At 38.8% G+C, this 24,926-nt stretch overlaps 2 protein-coding genes and 1 pseudogene across 3 annotated transcripts; all 3 read left to right on the top strand.

Moving 5' to 3' along the window:
- Positions 1-278: 278 nt before the first annotated feature.
- LOC115004813 (mitochondrial carnitine/acylcarnitine carrier protein-like) lies at positions 279-8,515 on the top strand. Its single transcript, XM_029426507.1, has 9 exons — positions 279-569; positions 4,377-4,469; positions 4,756-4,883; positions 5,918-6,008; positions 6,196-6,313; positions 6,483-6,555; positions 6,645-6,754; positions 7,796-7,917; positions 8,066-8,515. Exons 1-9 carry the CDS (start codon positions 468-470, stop codon positions 8,126-8,128), a joined length of 900 nt encoding a protein of 299 aa, XP_029282367.1. The 5' UTR covers positions 279-467; the 3' UTR covers positions 8,129-8,515.
- Positions 8,516-10,043: 1,528 nt separating this feature from the next.
- Positions 10,044-15,662, top strand: LOC115004825 (tafazzin-like). 2 transcript variants are annotated; one of them, XM_029426524.1, is made up of 11 exons: positions 10,044-10,111; positions 11,224-11,372; positions 11,727-11,855; positions 11,932-11,977; positions 12,069-12,154; positions 12,532-12,612; positions 12,698-12,739; positions 13,111-13,173; positions 13,667-13,719; positions 13,811-13,888; positions 14,249-15,662. In XM_029426524.1, the coding sequence occupies exons 2-11, from the start codon at positions 11,264-11,266 to the stop codon at positions 14,348-14,350; spliced, it is 789 nt and encodes a 262-aa protein (XP_029282384.1). In that variant the 5' UTR covers positions 10,044-10,111; positions 11,224-11,263; the 3' UTR covers positions 14,351-15,662. The 2 variants fall into 2 exon arrangements, with proteins under 2 accessions (XP_029282384.1, XP_029282385.1); XM_029426525.1 differs by having other exon boundaries at positions 10,062-10,116.
- Positions 15,663-17,630: 1,968 nt separating this feature from the next.
- On the top strand, positions 17,631-24,229 carry LOC115004827 (V-type proton ATPase subunit S1-like; annotated as a pseudogene).
- The last annotated feature ends 697 nt before the right edge of the window (positions 24,230-24,926 follow it).

Below are 24,926 nucleotides of genomic sequence, written 5' to 3'. Positions count from 1 at the left end.
TTCGCGTTGTGCAGCACACTGAGCTTGCTTTGCTCACTGCTTGGTAACAGTGGCTGCAGGTATTCTCTATCCTCAGGTGGGACCACCTGTATGCACGCTGTATCCGGTTCCACCGCTAGAGGTCGCTGTTACTCTGCTCGAGCGCTGTATCCTCTGGAGATTATAGTCACTATAAAACTCAAGTAACTCTAACATATGATGGCTGTAGTACTTGTATAAATAGCACGTGTTTACAGTAAGAGTAGCTCTTAGTCCTTCCTGGAGGCAAAGTCCAGCAGCCTCGTACTTTACGTGGCAGCAGACAGACAGTTATAGAAGCAGGCAGACAGGCTGTGTGTCTCACCACTCCCACACACACACACACACACACACACACACACTCAGAGAGACAGACGGTGTGTGCAGACTCTGTTCGGTGTGTAGCGGACCCTGGCCCGGCTGTGTGGTTTGGCCATGCGGGGGAGACGATGGGGGAAGAGGCAAGAGTTTCTCCGCTCAAGAACTTCGTGGCTGGGGGGGTCGCCGGAGCCTGTCTGCTGCTGGCCGGACACCCTCTGGACACCATCAAGGTGACTGACAACATGTTGCTCAGGCTATATATAAATACTGCGAGAGCATTTGTGTTTTAACATAAGTTTATTTACATATTAGAGAGGACAGATTACTTATGTTGTCCTTATTGCTGCTTCTTGTAGTTTTTATTCTGCAGCGTGTTTGTTTTAAAAGGGATTAAAGTCAGGGATCAGGTGAAGGTGTTGAAGGGATTATTGACAAATCATCTTAAAATCTTATTTTCTATTATCCATTATTTTGTCCAGAAGAAGTGATGTGTTCAAAAGTCTTGTTTGGTCTGACAAACTGTAGAAAACAATCCAAAGATATTCAGGTTAATGTTAGAATAATGTAAGATGTTAGAATAATCAGAATTATGATTATTAAATCATGGTTTTCACATACAAGGAAGTTGCTTTGGTGTATTGGTGTATACATAAACTCTGTGCAGGTTTAGCAGTGGTAGTATTGTGCAGAAATGTACAAAATCATCAGATTTAAGAAGAATATGTCAAATGTAAATGTCTGCTTTGTTTTAGTAGAAGTCTGAAGGTCTTGAGGTCGTTGCTCCTGTTTTATGGAGCGAGACTAGAATGGTGATAAATACCTGTAATATACGTATTATAAACGTAAAACGTATTATATTATTTATAATCAACATAATTTGGTGGGGTGTTTATGAAGGACGCTGTCAGGCACCAGTATAATAACTATTATTATTATAACTATTATTATTTGTATTCAGATTGTTATCTATATTAATTGATCTACTAATTAGTTTCTCATTTAACGGTTTAATCATTTATACCAGTTATAAATCTATATTCAAAAATGACTTAAACAGCCGATGAACTTTCTTTTCCTGACCCTTAATAATAATTAATTATCTCAGCTTTAATAATAAGTGAATACTGGCAGTTTTTAAACAAAATATTTCTTAATTTTTCTTTTTTAACAAGAAATGTAGAATAAGAAAAAATACATGAAAAACTACGGCGACAAAAAACAAACAAAAGATGAAAAATCACGTTTAAAAAAATAAAAATAAAATAAACATCTTAAAGAAAACAGCAGCATGAAACAGACACAGTTATCTTCACACACAGTCCATTCACCAGATCCCTCATGAGCCAGTATTACAATCATTACATTAAAAATGGTAACTTATTCAGTCGAGGGGTTTTTATGACACCTTTCTATTCATAGCTGAACTGTCCATGTCATTCGAGGTCATCGACGCTACACGGGCAGCGTGCGTACCTTGAGAAGGCCTCCAGGACTCAATCCTGCGGCAGATCCATCAGTGTTTTATCAGCCATGCTAGTCGGTCTTTGGTTCAGAGCAAGTATTCGATGTTCCCGTCAGGATGAAGTATAATAACTTTTCATCTTGCACCATCATGAGGTCAACAGTTTAATTTACCTGCAGAACTAATGACACCTGCAGCACTGCACTCTGTGCTTCATGTTACTTTATGTTGTGATGTTAGTACGTTGTATGCTACGCTAACGGGATCAAATAAGATGGTGAGCATCAGGCTGAAGAGCAGAAGAGGCTCACATTACATTCTGTTACGCAATCTGTTGATTGTGTGTCTCAGTGATGTGTTGTCAAACATCACATTTCAAATCATGGTCATGCTTTACAGGTTCTGCTGAACGTCCCAGGAATAGTTATAGATATAGATATAGATATAGATAGAATAGTTATAGATATAGATATAGATATAGATAGAATAGTTATAGTTATAGTTATAGATATAGATATAGATATAGATAGAATAGTTATAGTTATAGTTATAGTTATAGATATAGATATAATAGTTATAGATATAGTTATAGATATAGATATAGATATAGATAGAATAGTTATAGTTATAGATATAGATATAGATATAGATAGAATAGTTATAGTTATAGTTATAGATATAGATAGAATAGTTATAGATATAGTTATAGATATAGATATAGATATAGATAGAATAGTTATAGTTATAGTTATAGATATAGATATAATAGTTATAGTTATAGTTATAGATATAGATATAGATAGAATAGTTATAGTTATAGATATAGATATAGATAGAATAGTTATAGTTATAGATATAGATATAATAGTTATAGTTATAGTTATAGATATAGATATAATAGTTATAGTTATAGTTATAGATATAGATATAGATAGAATAGTTATAGTTATAGATATAGATAGAATAGTTATAGTTATAGATATAGATAGAATAGTTATAGTTATAGATATAGATAGAATAGTTATAGTTATAGATATAGATAGAATAGTTATAGTTATAGATATAGATATAATAGTTATAGTTATAGATATAGATATAGATAGAATAGTTATAGTTATAGATATAGATAGAATAGTTATAGTTATAGATATAGATAGAATAGTTATAGTTATAGATATAGATATAATAGTTATAGTTATAGATATAGATATAATAGTTATAGTTATAGTTATAGATATAGATATAGATATAATAGTTATAGTTATAGTTATAGATATAGATATAGATAGAATAGTTATAGATATAGATATAGATAGAATAGTTATAGTTATAGATATAGATAGAATAGTTATAGTTATAGTTATAGATATAGATATAGATATAATAGTTATAGTTATAGTTATAGATATAGATATAGATAGAATAGTTATAGATATAGATATAGATATAATAGTTATAGTTATAGTTATAGATATAGATATAGATAGAATAGTTATAGATATAGATATAGATATAGATAGAATAGTATAGATATAGATAGAATAGTTATAGTTATAGTTATAGTTATAGATATAGATATAATAGTTATAGTTATAGTTATAGATATAGATATAGATATAATAGTTATAGTTATAGTTATAGATATAGATAGAATAGTTATAGTTATAGTTATAGATATAGATATAATAGTTATAGTTATAGTTATAGTTATAGATATAGATAGAATAGTTATAGTTATAGATATAGATATAGATAGAATAGTTATAGTTATAGATATAGATATAGATATAATAGTTATAGTTATAGATATAGATATAGATATAGATAGAATAGTTATAGTTATAGATATAGATATAATAGTTATAGTTATAGTTATAGATATAGATATAGATAGAATAGTTATAGTTATAGTTATAGATATAGATATAGATAGAATAGTTATAGATAGAACTTTGTAAATTTGCACCAATCTGGGAAAATAGAGACACGTGTTTAATCTCCCATTAATTGTAATGTTGTGCGGTTATGTAAATAAATGACTATTAGTCAATAGGCCCATCTTCATCAGACTTATTAAACTCTCATATTAATATGAATATTGGGTGATTAGAGCTTAATGTGCAGGTAGTACATTTCCATTGAAAGAATATTTATTGGGCTCATTTCCCTCAATGATTACATTACAAAGTCCTTTGCAGTAAGTATTTTGTAAGTGATTGAGTGTTAACTGCATTACTTTAGGATGTGTGGTACGTGTGTAGTCTGATGTCTCGTCATACATGGCGTGCAGTCTGATGTCTTGTCATACATGGCGTGCAGTCATCACATGAGGACCTTGTGTGACGCGAATGATCGTGTGTTTAAAGAGTAAAGCAGGTTGTATCCGACTCACTGTAACTGTCACAACACCCTGTTTAGTTTTTTATCAGTGACACTGAGCAGCAGACAGGGTGTTACCCTTATCTCATGTCTCGACAATCCTCCCCTCCCCTGTGTGTGTGTGTGTGTGTGTGTGTGTGTGTGTGTGTGTGTGTGTGTGTGTGTGTCATCTTTCTAATTAAATTCTGTTCTCCAGGTGAGGCTACAGACGCAGCCCAAAGCCCCCAGCGCTCAGTATGTGCTCTACACAGGAGCGTATGACTGCTTCCGCAAGACCGTATCCAAAGAGGTAAACACACACACACACACACACACACACACACACACACACACACACACACACACACACACACACACACACACACACAGGGGAGGCTTGTCGACACACAAACTCCTCATTACAGTTCACAGTTAGTGAGTTCATCGGTTGATGGAAAGAGCATTCTCACAATGTTGTTGCACAGAATTGATGAATTGATGTGTGTCCATGTGTGTGTGTGTGTGTGTGTGTGTGTGTCCATGTGTGTGTGTGTGTGTGTGTGTGTGTGTGTGTGTGTGTGTGTGCATGCATGCAGGGTGTCCTCGGCCTCTATAAAGGTATGGGGGCTCCCCTGGCAGGCGTGGCTCCGATGATGGCCATCAGTTTCTTTGGGTTCGGTCTGGGTAAACAGCTCCAGCAGACAGACCCTAACAAACCCCTAACGTAAGTACAACCCACACACACACACACACACACACACACACACACACACACACACACACACCATAATTGTTTCTTTTACAATGTGTTTGTAATACTTGGATTACGAGCTCTATATATAACCATTTCTCTGTTGCCCTCCACTCTACTATCATTTGCCTATTTGAAGACCCCCCCCCCCCCCCCATGTTCCTCATGTTACTCCTCAATCTATATACAGAATGTTACAATGTCACTCATGCTGGACTCCACCGGTCGCCTCTATTTCACCTCAGAAGGAATTCTAGTCCTTGTGTTTCCTAGAACTACATTCACTGTAACCATTCACTGTACCCCCCCCCCCCCCCAGCCCCCCTCCCTCACTGGCAGCAACATGTACATATGTTTTCTGTTAGGCTTTTGAGAAGAACATACACAAATAACTACGTCTGAGAGCCATCGCTGATAAAATATAATAAGATACGATCAGGGGAGGGCTGTAATATTTCCACGCTTCCCCGGCTCGTAATGTATTTGTTTTTACCTCCAATGGCCGTGTGGTAAAGAACAGAGTGTAACATACACGAGAAGGTGTCTGCACTCATGCTCTTTGATGTTTATGGTGAAAGTCCTCTGAATTATAATAAAGTTCTCGGTGAGATGTTCAACAAAGTTACGTCTTTGACACTTTATTGTGAGATCTCAGAGGCACAAGTCATACAGAGTACAGCGGAGTCTGCAGGAGAGAAAACATATATCTTATATCCAACATGAGGTGACCTCGCAAAGCCGTCGGGACCTCTGTCCTGAGCAAGATGTTCTTTTGGTCTCACAACAAGATATCAGTTGGATACACAAAACACGTTCACAGCAGACTGCAGGCGTGGGCATCATCAGCATCATCGTCACTGTGAGCATGTTAGCATGCTGACGTTAGCATGTAGCCTCACTGTAGAATATAATAATGATTTATTATATATATATATATATATATATATATATAAGTTGGAGCCCAGATGATCTATAACGTGAAAGTGATTCATTTCTCTTTCCTTCAGGCACACTCAGATATTCCTGTCTGGCTGTCTGGGCGGAGTCTTCACGACTGTGATTGTGACTCCAGGAGAGAGGATCAAATGTTTACTGCAGGTAAGGTGTTCATTGTGGATTCATCTGCAATTCATTTGATCTTCCTCGTTGTTTGGTTTCTTCAGAAAGTTAAGGAAGTAGTAACAAATGCCGTCACATTTACCCAGAGCAAACGTATAAAGCGTCGTCCACTCTCTAAATACTTTCTTTAAATTGAACATGAATCTGAGTATTTAAATGTTTCCAGGTGCAGGCTAGCGGTGGGAAGTCGAGGTATGCGGGTCCACTTGACTGTGCAGTCCGGCTCTATAAGGCGCAGGGGATCCGCAGTGTCTACAAAGGCACGGTGCTAACGCTCATCAGAGGTAAACTTCACTGTGTGTTCAGAGCTTTAACTTAGTAAAAGCAGTAAAACTGTAGAAACACTCATCATCCATCTCACAGCGGGAGACGATAACGCCGTTTATGTGTCTGAATGTTGAATCCAAAGGTCAGCGTGGATGTACAGCCTCACATGTTCTCTGTCTCTCTCAGACGTGCCTTCTAATGGTCTCTACTTCCTGACATATGAATACCTCAAAAACGTCCTGACACCTGAGGGTCAAAGGTGAGCAGGGGAGAAAGTTGTACAAAGTACGAGGATCTTCTTCCAAGTCCTGTAAAAACCTCATATTTGAATGTGTCTTTATGTGTTAGCGTTTCTCAGCTCAGCACTCCCAAGATCCTCCTGGCCGGTGGCATCGCCGGGATTTTAAACTGGACGATCGCTCTTCCTCCAGATGTCCTCAAATCCAACTTCCAGACAGGTAAGAGACAAAGTGAAGCTCTACACGGAGCTCTGTATAAGACCCGGGTGCATCCCAAGTCTCTTTCCCTCACGTCTCTTCCTGCACGGAGAGACACAAGGAAACCACGCGAGGAGAGAGGAAACAAGGAAATGTGGTTTTAGAGAAATGAGACGTCCTTTCCCCTCAAGTGACGTCTGTTTCTGAAGTCGGCGATCACAGCTGATCAGCTCTCGGCTTTAACATCTGCAGAGACTTTTGATGGAGTTTGTGTCTGCACACATGTGCACTGTGCTAATATCAGAGATCGCTCCTCGCTCCTCGCTCCTCGCTCCTCGCTCCTCGCTCCTCGCTCCTCGCTCCTCGGAGAAGAAATCAGAGCTTTGGGTCTTCAGATGGAGCAGATATCATATAATCAGATATCTACATCTATCCTTTAACTGTGTGTGTGTGTGTGTGTGTGTGTGTGTGTGTGTGTGTGTGTGTGGTGTGTGTGTGTGTGTGTGTGGTGTGTGTGTGTGTGTGTGTGGGGATGTGTGTGTGTGTGTGTGTGTGGTGTGTGTGTGTGTGTGTGTGTGTGTGTGTGTGGTGTGTGTGTGTGTGTGTGTGTGTGTGTGTGTGTGGTGTGTGTGTGTGTGTGTGTGTGTGTGTGTGTGTGGTGTGGTGTGTGTGTGTGGTGTGTGTGTGTGTGTGTGTGTGATGTGTGTGTGTGTGGGGATGTGTGTGTGTGTGTGTGTGTGTGTGTGTGTGTGTGTGTGTGTGTGTGTGTGTGTGTGTGTGTGTGTGTGTGTGTGTGTGTGTGTGTGTGTGGTGTGTGTGTGTGTGTGTGGTGTGTGTGTGTGGTGTGTGTGTGTGTGTGTGTGTGTGTGTGTGTGTGTGTGTGATGTGTGTGTGTGTGGGGATGTGTGTGTGTGTGTGTGTGTGGTGTGTGTGTGTGTGTGTGTGTGTGTGTGTGTGTGTGTGTGTGTGTGTGTGTGGTGTGGTGTGTGTGGTGTGGTGTGGTGTGGTGTGTGTGTGTGTGTGTGTGTGTGTGTGTGTGTGTGTGTGTGTGTGTGTGTGCAGCTCCAGATGGGAAGTACAGAGGTTTGCTGGACGTCCTGAGAACGCTGCTCCGAGAGGAAGGACCTAGATCCCTCTACAAAGGCTTCAATGCCGTCTTTCTACGAGCCTTTCCTGCCAACGCGGTAAATCTTCTCGTCCTTTGATATTTCTAAATACTATACTTCCTGATAACAGCATCGTCTGCCTGTTAGTTTATTAAAGTTAGTTATATCAGGGACCTTGTACCGTTTGTGGTCCCTCCCCTGCCTGATCTCTTCCCTCCTCCCCCAGGCCTGTTTCTTGGGCTTTGAAATGGCATTAAAGGGATTGAACACGCTCGCGCCCAGCTGGTGAAGAATTCAGTTTGTTGTGAAGAGGCCACCAGTCTGCACCAGCGTCTCGTGGAAACAAAGTCACATTTTATGACGTTGAAATGTGATGAATTATTGTTTTTCTTAAACGTAATTTAACATTTTATTTGACAAAATATTTTTCTTGATTGTTATTCTTCGTAATGAAGATTTTACGCTCACTTCTTGTGAGCAATGGTACAACATAAACGCACACTTATGAATGTATTATTTTGAGACAAAGCGTAATTATGCCTTTTCTCACTTTTCAAGTTTGTTTTTATGTTTTTAATTTATAAACTCTGCCAGAAGAAGGCTCGGGGAGTTTTGTAATCTTTGTGATTCAAGTGTTATAAATTATAATAAAGTGTTTTGGAATTTGCCATACAAATAGTGTGAGTGTCCGCTGCCCTACACAACATGTCTGAACACTGTACTATAGCTGGCATTACTCAGACGGGCAGATGCAATGCCATTAATGTGAGTGCAGACTTTGGAAAGTCAGGAGCAGTAAAACATGATGTCAGTGGTTCCCAACCTTTGTTGTCTGACACACCCCCCCCTGTCAGACGAGCTCAAGTAGCCTCCATAAACGCCACCTGTCATGTGTGCTTTTTTATGTAACACTATTCCCGTTATAGAAGTAGAGTTTGCATTCACACAAAGGGTGGCAGCACTTGCTAAATAGAGACTCACAATTGCAGCATGTGACATTAAAGAGTTACTAGGCCTGTAACTAGCAGTTCTGTTTATTAGAGATTAATCAGAAGATTGTTTTTGACAGTAATTAAAATAAATAAAATAGGAAATGTCAAATCTTTTTGTAAAAATGACTTCAAATTGCATTTTTTTTGTCACATGTCACATTTTTTTGTCACATATATATATATATATATATATATATATATATATATATATATATATATATATATATATATATATATATATATATATATATATTAATACAAAGAAAGAGCAGCAGGCTACTCATCACCAGACTAAGTCTTGTGTACATAGCTGGCATGAGGCCATTAATCTGCATGGAGCTTCCAGAAGCAATAAAACATGTCAGTAGTCTATTTGCAGACGGAGCAGGTCTGAGTGCAAAACATGTGTGGAGCAGAAAAAATGCAAACACTGCAAAGACAAGCTGTTTGTTTTTGTTTTACTTTAATGACATACAAAACTGATTATCTGATCACACCAGGGTTATAGTCCGTGTAAATTAAAGAAAGAAAGAAAAGAAAAGAAAACACACAATATGCATATACTGTATTTAACAAAAATATTACCTTTTTTCTCTCTAACATATCTAATGTAGTTTTTGACATGTGCATCCAAAGTTTGATTTAAAATAAAATCGGTGTCTATGTCGTTTATTTTTTAATACTACTTGGATCACACTTTCTCCTTATAAAACATGCATCCACATGTGTTTGTTTTTGTGTGTGTGTTTGATTATAATGAGCGATCAGATTGTATTTTTCTTCTTTTTGTAATTCACAGAAATCCCAGAAATATTCAATGTCCAGTTTAAGCTTTTCAAACAGATGCTTTACTGAGTATGATTTCTTTAAAATTATAATTAACAAAATAATAATTAAACTTATTTTAAATCACCAGTTAATCATATTTGATCCCAGTAATCCTGCATAAAGGGAAGCCTTAAAGCAGTGAACAGCAGGTCAAAGCATTAGTGTAGAGGTGTTTCACCTTTGACCTACTTCACAGACTCCATTATCCATAGATCCACGTTTCTCGACACGAAAAGCGGCTTTCAAACTACATTAAATATGATTTGACGAGACACACATTATTTATGTAATGTATGTGTGAAAATAAATGGAAAAACAAACAGTTACTGCAAGTCTGGCACTTCATTAAGTGAAAAAGGCTTTTCTCTAAATAAACTACGACTCCCAGAATTCAGTGCGTGACTTTCAGTTCCGGGGTCGGTGACCACCAGCCTGCTGTCAGCAGGAGAAAGGTGAGGTAAATGTTTGAACTTGTGAGGTTTTATGTACATCCCAAGTTATTAAAGTATTACAATATAAAATATAAGGTCTCAGAGCGCGACACGCTACATTATATGTATATTTAAGAGCGAAAATAGTCGTTTTTTTTAGCTGTTACATCGAAATAAAGAGTCAGGAATGAAAAATGCAGATATCTAGGTTAACTGAACGAGTGTGTCGGTTCAGCTAATGTTAAGCTAAAACGGAAATGTACCCTTTAGTTTACCAGTTTATTTATTTTTACAGGGGTACAGTTATATGTCTCTCAGAGCTGTATGTGTCGGTAAACTTTAGCTAGCAGTTAGCTAGCAGGCTAACATCAGCTAGCTGCTAACTACCTCAGGATGTTTTGACCTTAGCTTGCAGTAACGTTACTCCACATTACAGTACATTTAAGTACTGTACTTTACATTTAGTATTTCATTGTTATACTTTTACTACACTACATATCGGAGTATTCCACTAAATACAAAATATAATCAACAAATACATTATTATAAATTAAGCTAAAACTACAAGCATACCTGGCAGATAAAGTATATGAAGTAGTACCAGCTGTATTCTGATATATATATATATATATATATATATATATATATATATATATATATATATATATATATATATATATATATATATATATATATATATAATAAGTAATTAACTTATTAATGCATCGATAATTATAACCAGATAATATAATATATATTATATATGCTGCATAATGAGTACTTTTACTTTTGGTACTATAAGTGTTTTCTGATGCTCTTTATTTTGTACATTTATTTAATTAAACAATTGAATGCAGGATGTTAACTTGTAACAGAATATTTCTGCAAAGATTGTGTAATAGATGGATTTATAGAAGGGTAATAAACTTTATAGATCCCACCCAGGGAAATTGAAATGTCACAGCAGTACAAGAACAGATGCTTAGTGTAGACGTGTAGTTAAATAATAATAATAATAATAATAATGAGCATCTATTACAGAAATCAAAACCAGATCCACACCTGAAAAAACAACAACATCTAAACCTGTGTTTAGTTTCCCCTCTGGCTGATTCTCATCGTGTTGTTTACAGGTTAATGCGTGTGTGGATGTAGTGTCTGTGGAGCGCTGTGATGCCCCTGGAGGTCAGATGGCCGTTCCCACAATGCCCTGCTCTGGCATGGAGGATCTCCAGCTCACTGATCATGGGGATGGTGGGCTCATATTCCTACTTCTGGACCAGTAAGTTGGAATATATATATACACACACCATATACCAGTGGTGTAATGTAACTTAAGTACACATTTGAGTTAATAAATATTTCCATTTTATGCTACTTTATATATTTATATATATATATATATATATATATATATATATATATATATATATATATATATATATATATATATATATAATATTTATTAATATCGTGGCAGCTGCTGTTTCAGGCCTCAGAGAACCAAACAAGGAGGCAGTTGGTGTAATATGGCTTTTTTCTAAAGACAAATGTTCCAGGTTACTTCAGTAAATGATCTGAATACTTCTTCCCCAACAAGATCATTCTCACATGTTTTCTCCCTCCCAATCGTCAGAGTACATGAACTACTTGACGGTCCACAACCAGGAGGTTCTGTTGGACCTGATTGACCAGAGGCCCTCCGACAGACCCCTCATCACGCTGTCCAATCACCAGTCTTGTATGGATGACCCGCACATCTGGGGTAAGAAACGGATGAAATGACACACTTCTACACGGTAACATCAGAACACAGTGAAATAATCATGTGTTTGCGACAGGTGTGCTAAAGCTCAGACAGCTGTGGACCTATAACAAGATGCGATGGTGAGTTTTTATCATTTTTAAACCTCATTAACGCAGGATTTTGTTTTAATTCTTTCGGATAATGTATATTGATTTCCCTGTAACTGTGCAGGACTCCTACAGCGTCTGACATCTGTTTCACAAAAGAGCTGCATTCAAGGTTCTTCAGCCGTGGAAAGTGTGTCCCTGTCTGCAGAGGTGAGTCTCTAGCATTAATAACCCCGACTGTCTGTCAGGGATGTGGTCCGATACCGGATATCGGAGGAAAAATATAACGTATGCATATAAATGTACAATCCGACATGAACCATCAGCCTCAACTCTCTGTCAGGTGTTTAGTTATACTGTTGTTGTTTGCGAGGGTCAAAGGTCAAAGGTCAAAGGGTGTCGCATGCTCTACACATTAAAAAGAAGCAGCAGTATTAAATACAGAGTTTCGTCTTTTATGTGAGGTGAACATTTCTTTCACAGATGTTCTGTAGATGTGTGTTAAGCCGAGTGCAGTTCCGCTAAGAGAGGGACATGAGGACGTGCTGTTATCGACTCTGTTGATCAACGACTTGATGTTTCTGTAGGTGACGGTGTTTACCAGAAAGGCATGGATTTTATTGTGGAAAAATTAAACGGAGGAGAATGGGTGCACATTTTTCCAGAAGGTATTTGAACCCTCCTCACATGTTCTTGTAGTCTTGTCCTCTTGTTGATTTAGATTTAAAGCACTTCCTCTCTTATCATTTACAGGCAAAGTCAACTTAACTGAAGAATGTATTCGGTTAAAATGGGGTGAGTGCACGTTACACATCTGAATTGAAACATAACTTTTTGTTAGATAATAACAAGTTGTGAATTGTGGAAATATCTTTTTTTTCAATAAACTTTGACTTCACAACCCTCTGGAGTTATTAGAAATGTTTGGATCACACAAACGATCCTACGCAGCAAATAGTAAAATAATAATAATGTTAATTTAGAGTTTGAATGTCAATGAGATGAACGAAGCGTTGACCCATCGATGTTACCGTGTCGTACTGCACAACGAGCACACGTTAGAAACTTGGAAAGATGAACAGAGCTTTTGGAAAGATGCATGTTGAGTGTTTATAGAATCAGCTCTTACAGCAGGAAGTGATTCTGCTTCATGGTTTGTGTTTTAGGTGTCGGTCGGCTAATAGCAGAGTGCTCTCTTAATCCGATCATCCTGCCGCTCTGGCATGTGGGTGAGTTACACTGTCGTAGTACATGCAGATGACCACACACACACACACACACACACACACACACACAGACACAGGTGATTGACATGCAACAAAGTTCCCGGGCCACTTTTAGTTGTTGTAATAAAAAGTTGCAAAGTATAGTCGGGTATGTAGAAGATAAATGCTTTAAGAACTGTGGATAAAGGATGAGTCCGGGGATCAAAGCCTGATAGATCTTCCTCCTCTGGGCCACAGAGCTCCATTGTTGTTGTTGTTATTAAAAACACATCAGTGCGCCACATGTTGCTTCAGTACCATGAACACACACACCGTCCTGCTGCCACTAACACTCACTACAGCACCACATGTGGATTATATATATATAGCATATCGCCAGCCTTTTCCTTTAACAGGTGAACATTTCAAAATGTCAGAGAAAATGATTCCATTGCTGAAGGAAACACTGATTAATAATTTATATGAAAACAAAGTTAAATCTGTGTGTCGGTCTCAGGTTTGAGTGACGTTCTGCCAAACGCAAAGCCCTACGTTCCTCGCACTGGCAAGGTGGGAACACAATCCCAGCAATATTAAGATGGTGTTGATCGTGGCTGTTTGTTTCCTGTTGGTGTTGCTGTAACTGTTGCTTTGCTTCCAGAGAATCACAGTCCTGGTGGGGAAACCGTTCAGTCTGAAAGACCTGGTTGAATCCCTCCGAGCCGAAAACAAGAGCCAGGTGAGGACAGACCGCGTTACACGGATTATTTATCTATTAGTCTGCCGATTTCCTTTTTGGAATATTACTTATAGTCTAGTGAAGTAGTGGGAACGTGGCAGTCACACTTTCTCAGGGCCCAACGTGATGTCTTTTAAGTTTTTCCCGACAGCCTAAAACTCAAAGATGTTCAAATATATTACAAATAAAATCAGAAGAATCCTCACATCTGAAGAGCTGGAAGCAGCAAATATTTTACTTTTTTACTTGAAAGAAATGACACATACTGTCAATAAGGTTTCAGTTCCAGCATAACTGGTTCATGGTCGGGTAAAGCAGCGCGTGAGGTGTTCGTAACACATTCGTTCTTTACATTTTCAGATGGAAATGCGGAAAGTCTTGACTGATTTCATCCAGGGGGAGTTTCTGGGCCTGAAAGCCCAGGCCGAGGCCCTCCATGGGCAGATGCAGATCAAATCCTGAGTCCCCGCCGTCCCGCCTGCGACAATAACGATGATCCTTTACCCTGAAACTGAGGGTAAAAACTTTACTACTGGAAGTTCAACCTCCCACCATCCACTTCCCTTTTCTCCACTGGAGCACACACACCTCCACACTGGGACGTCATCGAGTCGTCACAATCCTCTGAACATGTTGGGCACGTTTCTTGCGGCGTTGTGGGATTATGATCTCTATCGGTGGAAAAACTGAGGAGTCATTTCCAAATAATGCTGATGCAACAAAAACTCCTTTTGTTAATGTTTAAAAGCAGGTGTCATGTTTTTATTTAATATAGAAAATGCATCATTTGGTTCCTGGGATGGGTTCTGAGCCGCTGCCACCCAAAACAGGGTGGACAGGTTGGAAAATAGAAGTTACTTGAATTTCAACCAATCGACGCTGTGCGACCTCGACGCAGCCCGTCACTGAATCGGTCGAAAGCAATGAAATATCTTGAATGTTTGTAGCTTCGTTTGAGCATGAAGTATCGTTAGTGTTACTTATGGTGATTTTAACTGCTCAGCTGGGTTTTCATTTACTTTCCCAGCGGTACCATCATCTTGTACGTGCAGTGCCAATGCAGGAAGTAGTTTCTTTATGTGTTCAGGTGCAAAATAATGGTGTGGACAGCAGAAGCATGCGGCAGGCCGGAGTCACTGATCTGCTATTAATGTTTGCATTTCTTATTTGCTGTCACCGTGATCTTTCCCTGACCTTAAGGTTTCAGTCTCCCACACACATACAGGTGATAACAGCAAGTGTGGTTCAATACTACATCAAACACTCGTGAGCAGCTACCCTTTTACCAGAAATACAACAAGAGAAACGGGGGTATACGTTTACAGCGCAGCCAAATAAACTCAGGTTTAAATAAAGAAATCAGCCAATAATCTGCATGTTTCCATCGTGCTTTGAGCAACAGCCTTCTGATTTCATGCGGCACACGGCACCGGTGGTTTCCCCTCACAGATCTTCATCACGATGGCTGCTGCTTCTGGTGCCAATGCTCCGCATATCTGAAAAACGTTAGCTGTTAAACATTTTCTTAGGCTGCTTTACAATAAAAGCCATCCTGTGTTTTGCCAGTTGAATGCTTTTAATTTGAAGCAGCAGAAGGAAATGTTGTGTTAGAATGAGCAGTAACTTAATCCATGTCTGATACAGCTGCAGGGGAGTTAACAGGGAAGTCTAGAAGTGGAGTAAACGCTGCATCCCGGGAATTACTCCAGTTTAGGAAGGCAATTTAAATCCAGCACAGGAATGGCGGACCCTGCCACTAACAAACGACTAGAAATGGCATTTAAAAATGAGGGTTTCATGAAAATATTATGGAATAAAACATAAAGTGTTTTAGTTGCTTTTGCCTATCCATACTTTAACTTTAGTATATTTGCCATTTTACATGCAAGAATGAAACAAAACAAACGTTGAATGTAATCCGAACGTTTGCAGAATCGTCCATGATGTCTGCCGTTAGGGTTGCATCAACCTGTTGCCCCCATTTTGAGGAGTACTTTACACAACTCGTTGGTTTGACACTAAATATTAGTACGCAGTGTGACGTAGCTTTATAAATCGTTATCTAATGAAGACTTCACTCAGCACTGTACTGCATGGTTAACATTTACAGCTGTTATCAGAAAGACGCATGCAGAGTAAATACTCTGATCGTATGATGATGATTGATCATCATTTGTTTAGCTTTTGTTACGTCCATGCAGCTTTTAATGAGTCGACTGCTCGGTCATAATGTCCATAACATCACCATGTGTCCTGCCATCTTTTTCCTCAAGCGTACATTTATATTAAGTTTTTTTTTTCTAGTTCAATATCTCTTTTCAACCTCTGAATGCTACATCATTACAGATGTGTATATAACTTCACACAGATCAATGGCTTTTATAAGGGAGGAAAGGCCACGGCTTAGTGATCTGTGGTTCTTTTATAAATGTATCGCCTTACTGTCATTGCCACTCTTTCCTGTTGTATGTAAACGCCAATAAATCTTGAACTTTTATCAATTTTGATCGTGTGTTGTGAAACGTAACACTCACCTTCCATTCCTGATGGACTGAAAACATGTCATGTCACATTAGAATATATAAAAATAAAGTAAAAGTAGCAATACTGCGGTGTAAAAATACGTTCTGCATTTTAAATCTTAAGTATTGGCATCAAAATGTCCTTAAAGTCCAGCAGAATGGACCATTTCAGAATAATATCTATAATAAATTACTGGATTTTAATTAATGTGTAAGCATCCCTAATATTTTGTATTAATAATCTGAATCTGTAAAGTAACTAGTGACTAATGTTTTAAAATTAATTTAGTGGAGTAGAAATATATAAAGTAGCTTAAAACAAAAATACTTGTAGAAGTACACAAGTATTGGCATCAAGATATCTCGGTAGGCGGAATTATTATGCCAAATGTCCTATTTCAGAACTATATGTGATATTACTCGGTTATAATTATTGATGCATCGATGTGTAAGCATTACTCAAATTGCAGCTAATAAAGGTGGATCTTCATACACTATAATAATACATTATAATTTATTCATTGATTTATATTTTGTATCAATGATCTAAATCTGCAAAGAAACTAAAGCTGTACTAAAACTACAAAAAATGTAGTAGAGTAAAAAGTACAACATTTGACTGCAAAATGTAGAGTAGAAGTGAATAGTAGGATAAAATGGAAAGTAAAGTACCGCAAAATTGTACTTTAAATTAACTAAAAGTTACGTTTTCTTTACAGGATGCATGTCATTTAGACACTGCTTCAATACGATTCCATTAATACTAAAATGTAGGTAGTATTAATGCTTGTAGTATTAATGTAGGTAGTATTAATGCTTGTAGTATTAATGTAGGTAGTATTAATGCTTGTAGTATTAATGCGTGTAGTATTAATGCTTGTAGTATTAATGTAGGTAGTATTAATGCTTGTAGTATTAATGCGTGTAGTATTAATGCTTGTAGTATTAATGTAGGTAGTATTAATGCTTGTAGTATTAATGTAGGTAGTATTAATGCTTGTAATCTTGTAGTATTAATGCTTGTAGTATTAATGTAGGTAGTATTAATGCTTGTAGTATTAATGTAGGTAGTATTAATGCTTGTAGTCTTGTAGTATTAATGCTTGTAGTACTTGTAAGTATTTGATGCTGCAAAATGAAAACGAGAGAGCGTCGTCACGTGACCTCACCCGACGTCACGTTCTCTGGCGCACTTCATGCGCGCTCCATGGACGGTTACATCCATGACGTCACCTGCTGCTGTCAGAGAGATTGTAAAGATGGCGACGGCAGGGACACCGCAGCTCCGCCGCATCTCTGCGTGTTTGGCCGTGTTTCTCGGTTTATTAAACATATTAAACACGGGGAATTGCGATGAGCAGGTGCCGCTTATTATGTGGACAAGTGAAGGGTGAGTACTGTTGAATTTATTGCGTTTTTCTCAATGGGTTCAAAGGGTTAACGGGGTTTGACGCTCTTATTCCCGTTTAGCTAACCGTTAGCGTCAGTTGATGTTGTTCGGATGCACGCAAGCTATCGTCGACGGTTATCTGCTAGAATAAGGATTAAAATGCAGACACTGTGTTTTGTTTAAACGTTTTAAAATAATGTAAAGAGGTGTTACATGACTTTCCTGTAATCCCCATCATGAACGTCAGGTGCCATGTCACCTGTCATCTGGAAGAGGTTTCCTTAGTGTCTGAAAGATGAGCTGTGTGATCAGTAAGAAACATTTTATTGCAGTGGGTTCATTTAAAAGCATTGATTTGAAATGCATTAAGATGATAAGAGGAGCCTTTTATAGATTTCAAATGCAGGTGCTGCTCAAGGAATAAGGTAGATAAATACAGACAGAATGAATAATTACTATTACATTTAAGTCACAGAGCTTTCAATTTTCCTTTAGATAAATGTTTTGCAATCTTTGAGAAACCATGAAAGATCATTTAAAAAACAATCACAGCTTTACTGAAGGTATTTGCAGGACTCTTTTAAACATCTGGATGAAGGATAGTTTCCTGCGTGATGAATACTATTTCTTCTCTGCAAAGAAACATCAATAAATACCAATATAACTACTAGTGTAATGGCAATTTCCAAATGTTCCAATGTTATTATGCCATCTACACAGGTAGGTGAGTGGGTTCTTATGCAGATAGAGCCTCTGCTTGTAGTTGAGCTTATGAAGTTGTTTGTAGGTTTATTGCAGATGACAGTGTTGGTGAACATACCGGGTTTCCCAGCGCTGTAGCCTAGTTGTTGATATGGATGGTCTGTCACCGTCACTGCTGTATCACTGATGTGTTCGGGTCGCTCACTGGTGAGAACTGTTTGCTCTCTCTACCTGTGTCCTATCACCCATTTCCTGTCACCTGTGCACCCTTATATAGTGACAACCTAGTGCATTTAATCACCGCCACCAAGTGTCCAAAATAATATTGCAGGGCTTAAACCAAATCATAATAAATGCCAACAATAATGCGAAATGGCTTCTACAACTAGTATAGCTAACAATACAATTTAGAATTTTAATTCAGCAAGGACATATTTCCAGGGTTAGGGTTATGCCATGCAACATGTAAACTTGTTAAACATATTATTTATTGTGCAGTATACCGAATATCTTTCCATTCGGGTGGTTAGAAGAGTTTTAGGTATTTTTTTAATAACTTCAGAACCGCTGTTATTCTTCAGTTAAACGTTAATGTTTTTAGCCCTGTGACTTGAATGTAATGGTAATACATGAAAGGCACAAAACATATGACCCCTTTATATAATATGATGCATCGGTTCAGATTAAATGCAAGAAAATTGAATGCATGTCCTGTATATGTAGGGTTTTTAAATTATTGTATGGGTATTTCTAATTCAATATTCGGTGTGAATACTTCTTCAACCACTGCTTTGAATCTTCTCCAGGATCTCCCTACCGAGTCAGTCCCCCCCCACAGCGGGGCACATCGTTGGGCAGCAGCAGCTGGCCTCTTACCTGGAGAAAGCTCTGAATGTGGGCCCAAAAAATGTAGTGCTGTTCCTTCAGGACAAGGTACACACACACACACACACACACACACACACACACACACATAAAGTTATTATATACCCTATAAAGTATATTTCTCTCCAACTATTGAGTGTATCAGTGAGTTTTTATTTATAAGAGACAGTAAAGAGAAAGTGACAGTTGTGGAAGCAGTGTCTGATGTCATTTCCAACACCAGTCTCTTCTTTGTGTACATTTTGGGTATAATTATTTGCTTTTTGCTTATTTGAGATATGACTCCTTGTCTCCACCCCAGATGAGCATAGAGGACTTCACCATGTATGGAGGGGCTTTTGGAAACAAGCAGGACAGTGTTTTCCCCAACCTGGAGGTAAGATGAAGATGTTGACTGTGGATCAGGGGAATGTTTTGAATCTTATTGTCTTTTATACGTTTAATCTGTTTAAAGTTCCTGTCCCATGTAAAAATGAGAAGAAGCAACATATTGGACTGAAACTATCACTTAAATAAATAAAACAATAAGTGTGTTTGGTTCTCCTCCTTGGTAGGTTTTTATTATATCACTGACGGATGTTTTGTCTGTTGTGTGCCACAGGGGGCTCTGATGTCCTCGTCCTCCCCTCTGGTGTTGCCTGCTGTGTCCTGGCCTGCTTCCAATGCAGTGATTGGTCAGCTGCAGGACCAATTGGAAACCTCCCCTCTGTACATGGATCCTGAGACACTAAGTCAGCTGAGGCTCAACGCCTCCTCGCCCGCCCTGCTGGTGTTCAGGCTGCCGTACGGCATCGGGTAGGTACACTGACACCAGGGCTGTAACGTCTTTATGCAGAAACAAAGTTCACAAGCATGAGAACCACCAGGAAACCTTTTATTGATGTGCAAGTCAGTCACACAATGCAGAGGACAAAAAACGCCTGTTTGGGAACTATTGAGGTTCCCCGTCCGCTGTAACAGAGAGAGAGTTGTGTATAAGACGAGGACAGTGTGTCTGCCGTGCTCCTCCGTGAATACAAACACATCCAACATCGTAGTTTTAGTCTCATATTTGTTCAAATCAGAGAGGCGTTGTAGTGCTCAGGCTCCAGTCATGAGGGGCTGCTGTACGTTTACCAACCAGCAGATGTCACTCTGCTGCTGCCGATGCATTTAAAGGCCCGAAGCTTCAAATCTTCACAAAGATTACCCACATGTGAGCTACGGACAGGATAGAAATCACTCCTGGAGAGAAATAAATCCAGTCTGAATTATGGCTCTGAAGTTGATAGTGGGTCAGATGGAGAGAGAGAGACTGAGAAGCAAATACAGAAGCTGAAGAAAACCTTGACAGGCGGAGAGCCACATCAGGGGACGTCTGGGCTTTATTTACTTATTTGATTTTAACTGTGCTAATTATGTCCCACACTTCCTTTTCATCAATATGTCATTGTTCCTCTGACGCAGGGCTGATCTGTTGTCTGCAAAAGATATTCTCAGTGGGAACGGTGAGTCTGTCGAACACATCTGATGAGGCCGAGAGCACATGATCCACATTATACTCCTCAAACCATTCAGTGAGCCCTTAAGTCTCTGCATGGATTGTTTGTCCACTCATTTAGTCTGGTAACTTCTGTTTATATGTCTATATACATAGAAGATATAGTAAAGAATAAGATTTAATATAGGTTTGATTGAAAGACGCTCAATTTGCAGTGCAATTGTAAGATCGCCAAATGTCCATGTGACGGTTCCATAGATTTAAAAGAAAGGAAATGTACAGATGCACTTAAATATAATGTACGCAAAATAATGATTTATCAACATAAATATATATATATACACACACACACACACACAAGTAATGGTGATGATATATATAACTTATATTAACCCTAACCTATAATAAAATAAAACATTAATACAATTAGTAAAAATAAACACATCTGCACATTGTTTATAAAATTAAAATCGTTCATTTGATCATTTGTTTTTCAGACGAGATGATTGGTCAGGTGTTGAGCACCATGAAGACCCAGTCTGTCCCATACACAGCCATTTACACAGCCTGCAGCCCTCCAGGGTGAGGATGTGTCAATGTTCATCAACCATGTCTCTGTTGTTCTGCGGCAGTTTAACTCTCTGTCTCTGTACAGGAGGCGGCGTCTCTCTCCATAGAATCCGGCGTAGGTGGAGGACGCTCTCTCCTGCAGGCCCGAGGAGGATATCGGGAGAGAGAGAGAGAAAGGGAGAGGCAGCGCAAGATCAAGGAGAAGGCCGGGATCTACGGTCCAGTGGAGTTTAAGGTGGAGTGACTCAGTTTCATCTCTCAAGTGCCTTTTATTCCAATTTAGCGTTGTTGTTATTAAGGCGTAAAAGATGCGTCTGGAGATATCCAACTTACTTCCTACTGATAACAAGAAAATACCTAAACCAGCAGTGAATGAATCCAGTAACAAGTATTGTGTGTATCAAAGCCTGATATATCTTCTTCCTCAGTGCCATGGAGCTCCATTGTTGTTAAACATATTTATGAGCCTCACTGTTGCACTGGCATGTTCCTTTATTACCATGAACACACACACACACACACACACACACACACACACAAAAATGTTTACTACAGCACCAAATGGGGATTATTCCGCCGCTGAAAATAGTCCCCAACGAATGTACAATTCTTTTCCTGTTGATTATGTTAATTGTGAGCTGTTTATAAAGGTTTACGTCTTCAGTAGGAACCAATGGGATGTTTATTGACAGACGCACTAACACATTGTTGGTTTTGGTCTTTTCATGGGATTTGTTAATAAAGCTATTTTCTTTTCTTGACTTCTCTTCTGCTTCTTTGTTCCCTCTTCCTGCAGGAGGGGGAAGAAACCTGTATCCTTCTGTGGGCAGAGGGCCTGTCAGTGAGCATCCTTCGGAGCGGTCGCTGGGAAGACCACGACCTCACCCCGTCTACCTTTGGGGAGGGTGCCAGCCCGAAACTCCACGGCTCAACCTGTGACAAAACCAAAGCGAGGTAGTTCACACCTGTAGTATGATTCCAAATGTATTAAGTCCGTACTTACTGTCGTTAAGCGTCATAACGTTCTATAATAAACATGTTATTTCATCATCAGGTTCTTTAAATGAAATGTTTTTACTTCTTTCTCTAATAAAATGTTTGGCTCTTCGCAGGTTGGTTCTTAATTATGAGAATGTCCTCGGCCACCTCAGCTTCAAACTGATGTGAGTGCACAAGATACATTACACACACACACACACACACACACACACACACACGCATCATTCTATATCTTGTGTTGTAACTGAGAATTTGGTTTTAAGCCTTTAACTCTATAACGCTAATAAACATAGATCAACGTCACCTTCAATAATCCATTGAACTCTGTCTCCAGCTTTGCTATGAGCCAGCGCCACTACAAGGTGTCTGCACGCCGCTGGTTCACACTAGACGCCGTGGAGCTGGAGTACGACGGCACCAAAGCCACATTTAACGGGAGCAGACACGTTTATGCCCCCGCTGAGTACTCGTACCGCTGTGGCTCCGTCACCAACTTCCGTTGGCCTGTGCTCGTGCCACACTCATCTAAAGATCCAGCCAATCAGTGGAGGGTTTCTTTTGAAGACTTTCAGGTAAGATAGTGGAGAATTGTATTCTTTTTAAAGGGACTTTGTGCGATGAAATAATATTTTATAACATTATTGCTCAAGTGCAACTTTGTGATCATTTCCTGAAAATGTATTGAGATGTAAAATCCCTCCCTGGTTTGTTGTTCTGCCTCCACAGATCCAGGGCTTCAACGTGACTGGCAGTGACTTCTCGTATGCCAGTGACTGCGCAGGCTTCTTCTCTCCTGGTATCTGGATGGGCCTGATGACCAGTCTCCTCATGGTGCTGGTGCTCACCTACGGCTTGCACATGATCATGCAGCTCCGCACTATGGACCGCTTTGATGACCCCAAGGGCCCGGCCATCTCCGTGCCCCAAACAGAGTAACACACCTGACTTCTTCACGTTCCATCTCTCCTCCTTTCTCTTACTGCAATGCTTCCTCTCCCACCCTTTACATTCCTCTCCCTGTTCATCTGTAGTTGGGCCTTACACAGACTAATTAGTGATGTTGTCAGAGTAAAGGTTTAGTCATCTCTGCATACGTGTCAGTTTATACTTGAAAATGTGCATCTGAGACTGAGGAATAGTTCAGGTTTGTGCTTCTCCTGTATTAGTGTTACATTCGAGGCAACTGTTACAACACTTAAAGCTGTTCTGAAGAAAAAAACATGAAGCTGATACTTAAGAGACAAACTGGAGCTAGTTTCTGGTGGGTAAATGTCCCACATGGAAGGGATACAATTGTAGATACAGGGACAAAGATGAATTATGAAATGCTATTTATTGGTGAAACTTGTGTGTGTGCGTGTTTACAATTGTGTCCGTTAGTTATCAAGTGAAATGAAGGGATTACATGTTCTGCGTGGATGATCGATGAATCATATCCATTGCATACAGTCAACTCCAGTCTTCTTGATCAAAGGGAGAATTCAAATCATTAGTTTAGTAAAGAAATGTAAAACATGAAAGACAACTTAAGTTGCAGCATTAAACGTCAAACGTTTCCAGTTTGTGAATAATCTCCATGTTTGTTAAACATGAGCTTAAGTTCCTGTTTTTTATTTGTTTTCCTGTGATAATAAATATGAACTCAACATTTATTATTCATATTTCCACAGCTGAATATGCTCAATGTGAAATGATTATTTTTCTGTTTGTTAATTTTTTGATGACTTGAGTATCGATGCTGTAAGGTCCTGAATGTCGTGCTGTGACCCCAATAAAACATCTGTGGAAACTAAGGTATCATTTCATTTATCTTAATACATGTTTTTATTTTAAAGCAATAATCATATGCACATGCCAAATACAGAAGTTAAGAGAAACACCCCTCACCCCCCCCTTTAGTATAAAACAATATAAAGTTCAAACATAACAAATAAGCAGCTGAAGTCTGAAGGCTCAGAGTAAACGATCAGATTGCTCGTCGTTCCTTCCTCGGCTGCTTAAACAAAGACGTGGTTGACTAAATGGCAGGTTACATTTTATTCTACATAACATTTCTGCATTTTAAATAACTACACGCACTTGTACAGCCTGAAAAAGGGAAACTTCCAATGTTACGTGATAAGCCAGCTTGTATTATGTGTGTTTTGCCTTTTAACTTTATGTGCTTCTGCCTTCCTTCTTTTATAAAAATTAAAGTAGCCAATGACCAGACGGATAGCCTCTACAATCAAGACTTTGGATGAGAGAAAGGCCTCATCTAGATCAGGCGTCCATTGGAATTTTTGCTTTGGGCTTAAAGGGAGCCATGTGTCGCGCAGCTGGGCATAGTTGGAGACGTTTTGAAGACTCTTTACTAAATCACTCAAATGTGAGATATTCCTGAAATTAGATACAGAATAATTGTCAATAAGAATGTCTCTAATAACATATATACACGGATAAGTGATTGTGACGTAACATTTCCACAAAACTACTAAAATCAAAATATGA

The sequence above is a fragment of the Cottoperca gobio genome, unplaced genomic scaffold (assembly GCF_900634415.1).
Source record: "Cottoperca gobio unplaced genomic scaffold, fCotGob3.1 fCotGob3_192arrow_ctg1, whole genome shotgun sequence".
NCBI classification, from domain to species: domain Eukaryota; kingdom Metazoa; phylum Chordata; class Actinopteri; order Perciformes; family Bovichtidae; genus Cottoperca; species Cottoperca gobio.
Note: the sequence above shows the minus strand (reverse complement) of the source record. Positions and strands in the feature narration are given on the sequence as shown.

Coding starts and splice junctions, on each gene's coding strand:
- LOC115004813 (XM_029426507.1), top strand. CDS start 468: ATGGGGGAAGAGGCAAGAGTTTCTCCGCTCAAGAACTTCGTGGCTGGG. Junction 6,009..6,195: donor GGATCAAATGTTTACTGCAG/GTAAGGTGTTCA, acceptor AAATGTTTCCAG/GTGCAGGCTAGCGGTGGGAA. Junction 6,314..6,482: donor GGTGCTAACGCTCATCAGAG/GTAAACTTCACT, acceptor TGTCTCTCTCAG/ACGTGCCTTCTAATGGTCTC.
- LOC115004825 (XM_029426524.1), top strand. CDS start 11,264: ATGCCCCTGGAGGTCAGATGGCCGTTCCCACAATGCCCTGCTCTGGCA. Junction 12,740..13,110: donor ATGTATTCGGTTAAAATGGG/GTGAGTGCACGT, acceptor TTTGTGTTTTAG/GTGTCGGTCGGCTAATAGCA. Junction 13,889..14,248: donor GAGCCGAAAACAAGAGCCAG/GTGAGGACAGAC, acceptor TTACATTTTCAG/ATGGAAATGCGGAAAGTCTT.